This window comes from Bison bison, unplaced genomic scaffold (assembly GCF_000754665.1).
Source record: "Bison bison bison isolate TAMUID 2011002044 unplaced genomic scaffold, Bison_UMD1.0 scf7180017864144, whole genome shotgun sequence".
Classification (NCBI taxonomy): Eukaryota; Metazoa; Chordata; class Mammalia; order Artiodactyla; family Bovidae; genus Bison; species Bison bison.
This window is the reverse complement of record NW_011494716.1, coordinates 4439087-4450090: the sequence shown is the minus strand read 5'-3', so window position 1 is coordinate 4450090 and position 11004 is coordinate 4439087. Positions and strand designations below refer to the sequence as shown.

The following is an 11004-nucleotide window of genomic DNA, read 5'->3' as shown; positions in this document are numbered from 1 at the left end:
ATTTCTCCCAGCTCCTCTGGAGCCCTGTCTTTTGAGACCTATATTTACGCAATGCCAAGACACACAGTGCCAATGGGTTGGGGAAGATACTGAAGCTCCATCTTGATATGTCAACCCAAGCATCGTGAGCTCACCCACGTTCTCTGCTCTGATAGGAAGGGCTTTCTCCTCTGTTTGCCCAGAGAATGTCTGGTGATGCTCTACAGCCCGACTTGAATGCCACCTTTCCCCTCTGAGTGTATGCATGCTACATTGATTTAATCGTGTTTGACTCTTTGCTACCTGATGGACTGTAGCCGGCCAGGCTCCTCTATACTTGGGATTCTCCAGGCAAGAATACTGGAGTGGGTTGCTAGGCCCTTTTGTAGGGGACCTTCCTGACCCAGAGACTGAACCCGCATCTCTTGCATTTCCTGCATTGGTAGGCGGGTTCTTTACCTGGGAAGCCCTCATTCCCCTGTGAACGACCCTCTTTCCTACTCCAAGAGGCATCCACCATCTCCCTCTCCTATATCTCCATATGCACCTCGATAGTGGATCTGTGACAAAGAACAAAGGTCCCAGTCCACCAGACATGGTCCACATCTCAGCTCTGGCACTGACAATCCTTGTGACCTTGGGCAAGTGACCTTTCTCTAAATGTCAGTTTCAGGTCCTCCATATGCAGAAAAGGCATCGTAATACATGACTGTGATTTCTTATCCAATACCCATGGGGTCACCTCTCTATCTTGAAATTCAGATTTGGGGAGATTTTTCTTTTTCAGAAAGGGAATCCATCAGAAACAGATTATGTAACTTTCTCAGCAGGGCCTGGGACAACACTCTGAAATCAAACACAGAAAAATTCCCATAGCAAAATATATGAATATTCACACTGAGTGGGATAAAGACAGTCTATAAATAGCGGCACATCATTTCAGGTCAAGTTTTCTTCCGAGAGGCATTTTAGTGCCAACACTCCCCCCACCCCCCAAAAAAGCTGATTTTCAGAGCTTTGGGAGATTTACAATTACAGATAATGGTGGGACAAACAGAACCCAACTTTCGGGTTATGGTAACCACCATTATCCATAGGTTTGCTCTCCCAGCTTTACCTGAGGTCAACCACAGCCTGAAGATATTAAACGGGAAATTCCAGAAGTAAACAATTCATACATTTTAAACTGTGTGTTGTTCGGGGTGGTCCAGTCCCATTCTGTCCTGTCCAGGATGTGGCCCATCCCTGTGTTCAGAAGATCTCACACAGTTAGTTGCTTAGTAACTATCTCAGGTATCAGATCAACTACCGAGTTATCGCGATGCTCAGGTGCAACTGATCCTTATTTTCCTGAATACCAGCCCCAAAGGACAAGAGTTAGTGATACTGGTAGTTCTGATGGAGAAGCCGTCAAGTGCTTCCTTGAAATGAAAACATTCTCAACCTAATAAGGAAGGCAACAAAACCATATGCTGAAATTGCTAAGATCTATGTTAAGAATGAATCTTCTCTGAGACACTTCAAGGAAGGGAAAAAAAAAAAAAAAGTGTGTGCTTTGTATAGTAAGATATCCAGAGCCACATTCACAACTTTTTATTGCAGTAAACTGTTATAATAGTTCTATTTTATTATTAATAGTAGTCTCTGTGTCTAATTTATAAATTAAACTGGACCACATGTATGTACCCACTCCAGTGTTTTTGCCTGGAAAATTCCATGGACAGAGGACCTGGTAGGCTACAGTCCACAGGGCTGCAGAGAGTCAGACATGACTGAGTAACACACACACACACACACACACACACACACACACACACAGGTATGTGTGTACAGGGAAAAACACAATCCATCTTGGGTCCAGTACTATCTAAAGCATCCACTGGGGGTCTAGGCCATATCCCTGGGAAATGGAGCATTTCCTGCCCTGCCAGTAAACAAGGACGTCACAGACATCAGTGGCTGGTGACCCTGGGGGAAGGAGAAGAATGCCTGCCATCTAGCAGCCAGCAGACTGCAGCCACTCCCTACAGTGAGCCCTGAGGAAGCTCAGGATGTGAAAACACAGGCCCATGGCCCGAAGGCTGAGATGCTTATTAAAGGAATGATTTCAGTGAGCCTGGACTCTTGCATCTTCCTATAATAGAGAAGTGCTAAATTCCTTAACTTGGGATATCTGTTTTTCTTTCAATAAAAATAATCTCTTTGATGCTCAGACTACCTGCTCTTTGTTACAAAACTTCTATATAACCAGGCTCATCTCCTCACCTCCTTGGAGAAGTTCGCTTAGGCTTACTTGAGAGGCCCAGGCTTGAAGTCCTAAAACTTAGCTCTCAACTTTTAGGTTGCTGAATATTTTTTAAGTCAACATCCCCCACAGATAAGGGGGGGACAACTGCATTGTTAGGATAAATTGAGATAAAATATATAAGTATTTAGCACCATACCTGGTACACGCGTGCATACAAGTCACTTCACTCAAGTCCGACTCTTTGTGATCCCATCGACCATAGTCAGCCAAGCTCCTCTGCCCATGGGATTCTCCAGGCAAGAATCCTGGAGTGGGTTGCCAGGCCCTCCTCCAGGGGCTCTTCCTGATCCAGGGATCAAACCGAAGTCTCTTATGTTTCCTGCACTGGCAGGCAGGGTCTTTACCGCTAGCGCCACCTGGGAAGCCCTGCCTGGTACAAAGCACGTGTGAAATACTTATCACCTATCATGCTTTTCTGATGTTTTTCCTATCGTATTGGATTTTATATTTATCTAAGGTTCTCTTCCACCAGGCTGTGAACCTAACAGTCAGTAGCTGTACTGGCTGCTTCTGTTTTCCAGGCGCATGTAACTTGCCTGATATGGAATATGTGGGTAGCAACTGAATAACTAAAGTAAAAAAGTGCATGGTGAGGTGGATGTGGCCATGTCTACACCATCCTCTGTCTAGGAAAATAGTCTCCAGACCTGATCTGCAATATCCGGAGGAGATGAGAATGGAACTGTCTTGGTGTGGAAAATAATCTAGCAGTGATGGTCAAGGGCTATATCTGGCAGATAAATATCTACAGTGAGGGGCTCAAGTCTGAACCTGAACCCAGAGCCGAGGGCTCATCAGACCCAAACACCACCCAGACTGATCAGTTACAAAGCTGAGGTTTAGATGATATCATCCGACGCTGTGCGGCCGGCTATTGGTCCACGGCTCGGGTAAGTTCTCCTGGTAGCTTCTTTGACTCAAGACTGACGGACAATTTACTCGTCAAATCTCCTGTTCTCAGGTCAGATAATTCATTGATCATTCAAGGTCTTGTTGGAAATTGAGACATGAATAAAGGAGTTCAATGGGAAGACATGTTCGTTCTTCTTAACCAGAGATACCAGCAGTCCGCTCTATGCCAAGGGGAATGGAACGGTGTTTATATACTGTTAATATTTGATACTTGATAGTATTTCTCTTCTTCTGCTTCTTACTATGCATGAAAACTGTCCAAACCGCTTCAGCCCAATCCTCCACGGTCACTCTGGAGTACTTTACATGGCTGGAAGGAAAAACTATTCACCTTGCTATCTATTCAACAAGTTCAGACATTAAAGATGGGTTCAGGATATTCAATATGGTAAAGCATCTAGCTTTCTTTGGGGATGGCCCATGAGGTCAGCAGTCACTATTGAATCTACTCCTGAGACAAAAGATACTATTGAGTCACGTCCTCGGAATTATTAGGAAACATGTTTGCTCACCGCCTTTGCAGGATAAGGTGATGCTCTCTTAAAAGCCTCTTATGCTGTCCGATCAATTATTGTTTGTTTTCTTGGACTGAGCAGACAAAAACAGAGCAATAGGAAAAAAAAAAAGTGGCACTTGATAGGGTTACGAAAAGGAAATTCGTAGGCCACAGAATCACTGGTTCTTCACGTTGAAAAGACTGTGAGATGAATCTCGAATTCTGATAAGACAACCCTGCCCAGTGGCCCCTACCGCTGTTTCATACCTCCAGTCACAGGGAACTTACTACTGCGGAAGGAACACACTATTTGGGATCATGGAACTGTCTCACTGATCACATTATGAGGATGTGGGTGGCACCTTAATTCCCTCTAGGAAAGCCCTGGCATCTTTTTTTAAACTTCTATTTTGTATTAGGGTAGAGCAGATTAACAATGCTGTGACAGTTTCAGGTGGACAGCATACATACACATGTATCCATTCCCCCACAAAGCCCCTTCTTATACAGGCTGGCACATAACATTGAGCAGAGTTCCCTGTGCTATACAATAGGCCCTTATTGGTTATCCATTTTAAATACAGCAGTGTGTACATGTCCAACCCAAACTTCCTAACTCTCCCTCCCCCCGGCAACCATAAGTTTGTTCTCTAAGTCTGTGAGTTTGGGAAAGCCTGAGTTGGGAAGATCCCCAGGAGGAGGGCATGGCAACCCACTCCAGTATTCTTGCCTGGAGAATCCCCATGGACAGAGGAGCATGGTGAGCTGCAGTCCATGGGGTTGCAGAGTTGGACATGACTGAGCGACAAATCACCCACACACACATTTGCATCTTGAAGAGTCTGGGAAGAAACCCACATGATCAACGAATTGGTCAGCAAGCTGATAGAGTCTGCGGGAATACAGGGCACCTAGTATCACCTGAAGCATCAGCTGAGAGGCGAGTGTGTGGGTGTATGTCTTACAGTTCTTTCTTTGAATTGCCTTTCCTTCACTTGCAAATGTTACCGCATGGAGTGTCTGAGTTGCTTGATGCCGCTGGATAAATAACAGGCTGTCTCAGAAAACTGGAAAGAAGGCCAGTCTATCCCCACTCAGAGCGTTTCCGTGTGATCCACGGCGGGTGCGAGAGGAAGAAGATGAAGGCTGTCACAGCATCTGGGCTAAGACCCCCTGCCGCACCACTCCCTGACTTCTGGGTAACCAGTTACCAGAGGTGTCACTTGGGAAAACAAAGCATGATCCCAGCAATGATCTGCAAGTAAAATCTCTTGTTTCTTTCCCCCAGAAGCCAGATCCATTTCTCAAAGGCTCTGCACAGGAGGAAGGAATGGGAACCAGGCCTCCCCAATTTCTCAGCTCGCCCATGTGTCTTCTCATCTATCACGCGGGTAATACGTCCAGAGTGGCATTTTGTAATGACAGCAGCATTCCAGCGGATCGATAGTTATTTAATTCCCAACAAGCTCTCGAGTCCATTAAGCCTGATTACATTCACCCATTTCAGTGGGTGCTGTTATTTTTCCTACACCGGCACTTAATCTATAACAGGAACTTATGAGAACTTTCAAAAGCAATTTCAGCATCAATCAGCACAGAGTGAAGGGCACGATTTGCTTGTAATTATTTATCGGATGGGGCGGTCCAGGGTCTGACAAAACTCTAACCGCTAACCTTCACCCCGAATGTCCAACGGAAGTAAAATGTTTTCCGGTGTATCACCAAGCCTGACTTCAGATCCCAGTGGCTCACTGGCCTGCGTATGCCTGGAAGGATGGAACTGTTTCCACGTTGTTGAGGACCACTCTCCAGGTAGTCCATTATTTCTCATGCATAATATGGAAGCCTCCCAAAAGAGCAAGGACCATAAATCTGGCATGATAAGATGTTTCGCAATGTTTTGGACTCCCCCCTAATGGCTCAAATTGCCAAGATTCTTATAGTTTACAAGAGGTAACAACAACATTCAGAAAAGTAGACATTGGAGGTTTGATCAGAACCCTCCTCAGAAATTTGAATTAATGAGCTAGTGTTGCAGAATTTTGAAAGATCGTGGAGGGAGGAGCACAGAACTGAAGGTAAAAAGGACGTACTAACTACATGTAGCTTTTCTTTCCTGTAGAAAGGAGATACAGAATGTATTACAAAAAGATGACTGCTCTCAAACAAACCACAAAAGAAGACATCCGGGTTTCCTCTGACACTCAGCCTCTGTCGTTAGTCAGTTCTCCACAGAGAAATTCAGACACATACCCAGAAGCCAACTTTTGCTTAAAAAGCCACACTTACAATGAAAAAAAAAAAAAATGAAAAAAAAAAAAAAAGGCCCCAAATATCTTATTTGATGACTCTCCCAACACAGAATGAAAAGCCTTAAAAGTGAAACCAACTTGTATTTCAATCATCTCCTTTCTTGCCATCATTCAGATGTAAACAACCGGTAAGGGATTCCTAGTATCATCTCTGAACTTCATAAATTAACCATCAATAAAGCATTCCTTTTGCCTCTCTGCCACTGGTCAATTTCAGGTTTGGGAAGGCAGGGGTACCCGTCATGAAAACAGACAAGCCCTGGGAAGCGGAACCTAAGGATTAATGTGTATTTCATGCTCCTTCTGTTTCCTGGGTGAAAGCTCTTAACCAAGTCACCTCATGACCAGTTAGTCCGTCTCAGGATCTGCTGTGGGAGACTGAGTCCCTCCGAGAGCCCAGAAGGAGAACAAATCCTTTGCCCCGTGGTCAACCTCCCGAAGCAAAGGCATGAATGTTAAACAGCAGCCCGATCAATACAAGCAAATATAGCTCAACTACACCATTTATTCAACCATGAGAGATGTCAATAGCCAGATTAGGGTGATCCATCTTTTTGATTTCCTACTGTCTTCCCTCAGACTACACGAGGGCTTTTTCCTGTATTAAAAGTGTTTGCTTTCTCAACCATAAAAATTCCAATTATTACTCTGCGCGCTCTGGAGTTAAGTTGCTGGCTGGCAGTGGCCTTGAATTACCTGGATCAGTCCTGGGAAGTAGGGGGCGGCTGGAACGATCATAGGTACGCCATAGGGATGCAAGAGGACTCCTTGAGAAGGCAACATGCTTTACGGGCAGGTGGGATCCCCTCGGAAGCTCAACGCATCAATGGAGAGTTGGGGGAAAAAAAAGAAAGAAAAAAAAGATCTATAGACCCAACTTCTTCCGAACCACAGAGCTGAGAGCCAGATCGCCGCTGTCAGGAGCGCAGAGCTCATCAACACTCAGAGGGGAGAGAAAGAAAATCCAGCATCAGCAACTCTTAATGTGAAAGTTTTCTTCGCAGACGAGGGAGAGACACAGCAGCTGCAGGGTTGAAGCTACCAAAATGGAAGGTTCTATTTTGGGAACGGCTTGCCTAACATGACTAACCAAATACTCTTCATTAATTTAGTTCTCAGAGAGAGTGAGAGAGACCCAGAGATGGGGAGCAAGGTGGTCAGGCTGACAGATTTGGGCTCTTTCCGAAGGAATTTGGGCAAAAAAAAAAAGCAAAAACTGGAGTCTGTGTGGGATGGTTAGAGAGGAAAGCTGAGAAATGTCAATTGATATGATTATCAGCTGCCACTTAAAAGCTCAGTAGAGGAACGCAGACAGCCTCTGGTACTGATCACAGAGAAAGGAAGAAGATGCTATCTTGTTATCTGATGTCTGTTTCTCTTTCTTTCTCTCTCCCAGATTTTAGTTTTAAAGGGGCAACTTGTGCCCAAAATATAATTATAGCACCAGCGAGTATCTGTAGTGTGTGCTATGGCACACAGAACTATAGCTAAATTATTTACACATGTTTTGTAATTTCATTCTCAAAACTCTCACAAGTAGGTACTACTACTAGTTCCTGGTCCACACGGGAAATGAGGCTCACGCTAGTTGAATTGCACGCTCACAGCCCTCCACACATGAGAGGCAGTGCCAGGCTCCTAATTCCTAATTGGCCACCGTATCCATTACAGTACTTCGTTCTGTAATATAATTTCATATGCCTTAAAACTAAAACTTTAACATTCTTTGTCTTTGAGCTTTCAGTTGTTATATTTTAATGTGTAATCGATTAATAAGATGACTCCCTGCTCCGAGAGTTTAAAGGCATACCTAACGCACACCAAAACCACAGACGAGAAATACATTCCAGTATTTCAGATCTTTCTGATGTTTGAAAACATCCAAGTGATGGTCCAGCATGCGTTACGTGGCCACAGATACTCTCAGATGGGATTGCAGGAGGTGGGATTACACTGACTTGGGTGTCCCAACTTGGCAGCTCTGTGATGTTGAACACGTTGCTCAGTGTCTCTGAACCTTCGTTTCTTCATTTGGAAAACTGAGATAGTAACAGACCCTACCTCATAGGGTTGTGTGACGAGAAAAGCGCTTGGCATCCTCTCGTGATGTGTACAAGACACGTATTTGGCATTCTTGCCCTGTGTTCCTCTACGGACGCCTGGTACAGACACGCCTTTGACTTCAGGTGGAAGGCAAAGACAGCCTTCAGACTGTCACTCTTCTAGTATGTATCCCAGGACAGCACCTGCTAGTGGGGAGAATTTCCCAATTTTGAGAGCACAGACTGAGTCCACTCAAGCCATGCTAAAGGCCCTGGGGATCATTGAAAATCACCTTCAAGCCCAACATCTGCTTGCCACCTCCCACCTCGAACTCGAAACCTGACACTGGATATAGATTTTTGTTGAAACTTGGAGAGCATCAGACACCGCGAAACGTATTCAACTATTGGCTTTTTCTAAATCCAAATGTCAATGCCTCCACTTTTAGATCGCCAAGGTGTTTTTACACTACACTAATTTTAGCTGCTTGATTTAGTTGCATAATTACATTTCTAGATAACGAAAGTGGACAGCGTTTGGCAGAGAACGCAATGATTTAAGGCTGAATTGGGGCCATCTTGACAAGGTTTCTCTATAATTGATTCTCATGTATCCAAGTGGCCACCTTGTTACGATTCAGAAAGCTCCAGGAACAGCTGCGAGTTGACCCCCTCTTACTTAACAGCCTGATACTGTTTCTAACTTTAGCTTTTGACGCTGACTTTCAACACTGCTCTTCTGAGAAGTTACCAGTGAGAACAGTAGCTTTACCATGAGACCGCTTCCTGGGGGCGGGGAGAGCTCTTCCTGACTTTGGAAAGCCCTGGGGTCAGATCGTGTTATGTCTCTGGTGGAAAGATCACTGGACCAGGAGGCAGGAATTCAGGAAGGCCAGAAATGTATACATTTAGACTTTGTTTCCCGAATCTCCTATGTAAGTGACAATACTCACTTCCTCTTCACCAAGAGGGCAAAATTGTGGAAGTGTTTTGGAAACTTGTTCAGTTGCTAAGTTGTGTCTGATTCTTTGCAACCCCATGGACTGCGGCACAGCTGGGCTTCCCTGTCCTTCACCATCTCCTGGAGTTTGCTCAAACTCATGTCCATTGAGTTGGTATGCTCAATGAAATACGGCATGGAATGGAATGGAAACTGTAGACTTACGTAAATATAAGAGACTTCTATATATTACTATGTGTGTTTTTTTTTTTTTTTAAGAACTTGATGATATATTTCAGAAATATAGGTAGACCTTGAAGACATCGTGGTTGAATTCCAGACCCCCACGATTAAAAGAACATCGCAATAAAGCCAGTTGCACACATTTCTGCTTTCCCAGTGCATATAAAAGATATGGTTACACTATACTATAGCCTAATAAGTGTGTGATAGCCTTATGTCTAAAAGAAGTATATGCCTTAATTAAAAAAATACTTTCTTGTTAAAACAGGCTAACCACCATCTGAATCCTCAGCGAGCTGTAATCATAACCTTGAAGATCAGTTATCACAGACACAGACGAATAGAAAAATAATGAAAAAGTCTGAAACAGTGAGAGAGTTACCACAATATGACAGAGATGTGAGGTGAGCCAATGCTGTTGGAAGAATGGTGTCTGCCGACTTGCTTGACTCAGGGTTGTCATAAACGTTCAGTCTGTTAAACAACAACAAACACGGTATCTGCGAAGCACATTAAATTGAGGTGCGCCTATACAACCAGAACTATAGATATACATCGTTTCCTTTGCAAAAGGTGCTTTCTCTTTTCTTTGTAAGAACTCCAAGCCACAAAAGCTTTTCTGCTCCTGAGCATTTAGCATGCCTTTCCCTCTCTCTGAAAATAAAGGCCTGTTGTCTGGTGACCCTTTTTCACTTTGGCTGCGAGGTCAGAGCCCAATAAGAGGTTCAACTCCGTCCATTCCTTTGATCCGTACTACGGGCGGATCTGTGTTTTCATCTTCCTGTTCTCGCCACCTCCAGTCCTGTTATTCACATCTCTGATTCTGATTTTATATTTAGATATGACTGTCATCTATGATTGTAGTAGTTATATTTGTGAAGCGGTGTGAATTGAACGTTTCCTTTTTAAAACCCATCCACCAAACGTTAGGAAATAATACAACACGGAAATAAATAATGATCACTAACCAGAACCTCTTGTTTTCTAACATGCGTTCTGTTTTCCCAAACGCGAAGCATCCAATATGACTGGACCACAGTTCTTTCCTCTTGGGTCCATTTCTTCCACTAAAAGGTGGGCTTCCCTGGTGGCTCAGATGGTAAAGAATCCGCCTGCAATGCGGGAGACCTGGGTTCGATCCCTGGGTTGGGAAGATCTTTCGAAGGGAATGTCTACTCATGCCAGTATTCTTGCCAGGAAAAGTTCCATGGACAGAGAAGCAGGCACTACATTCTGCGTATCTTCACTTCCCATTGGCTGACAGTAAATAGGTAGCTACAGTGTCTAGTCTTGGTGTCTTAAGCTCATAGTATCTTGCAAGAATTCAAATAGAGAGAGAGAAAAAAAGAAAAAAAAATAAGGCAAAGGACAAGAGATATAGTCCTGGCAGTGGGTAGGAAACTTGGGTCGGAATGAATGGTAGACTGAATTCAAACCAAGAGCCCTGTACCATTAGCGCACTACCATTAGCACACTTACCATGGCGGTCGCAAGCAGGGAAGGGCAAACTTTTTTTCTGAAAATGGGCAGGTGACAAATATTTTAGATGTCGTGAACCTTCAACTCTCTGTTACAACTACTCAAAACTGAGCCATTTTCATATGAACATGATTACAGTACGTAAGTGGATTCTGAAATTTGAATTTCCTGTCATTTTCACCTGTCACAAAATATTCTTTTTAGTTTTTCTCAACCATTTAAAATTATATAAACCAATCGGAGCTTAAGGGTCATACAAAAACAGTCAAAGCCAGGTTTGGCTCACAGGCCAT

General features: G+C 44.0%; 1 protein-coding gene across 7 annotated transcripts in view; it reads right to left on the bottom strand.

The window, feature by feature from the left end:
• Nucleotides 1–11004, bottom strand: part of RBFOX1 (RNA binding protein, fox-1 homolog (C. elegans) 1) — a 441591-nt gene that overhangs the window by 400899 nt on the left and 29688 nt on the right. For 2 of the 7 annotated variants that reach the window (XM_010840442.1, XM_010840446.1), the window contains exon 1: nucleotides 6704–7036. The exons of the other annotated variants lie outside the window; for them this stretch is intronic. In XM_010840442.1, the coding sequence (XP_010838744.1) occupies nucleotides 6704–6790 (87 nt within the window). In that variant the 5' untranslated portion in view covers nucleotides 6791–7036. Of the gene's footprint in view, nucleotides 1–6703; nucleotides 7037–11004 lie in introns of those variants that run through there. 7 annotated transcript variants of the gene reach the window in all.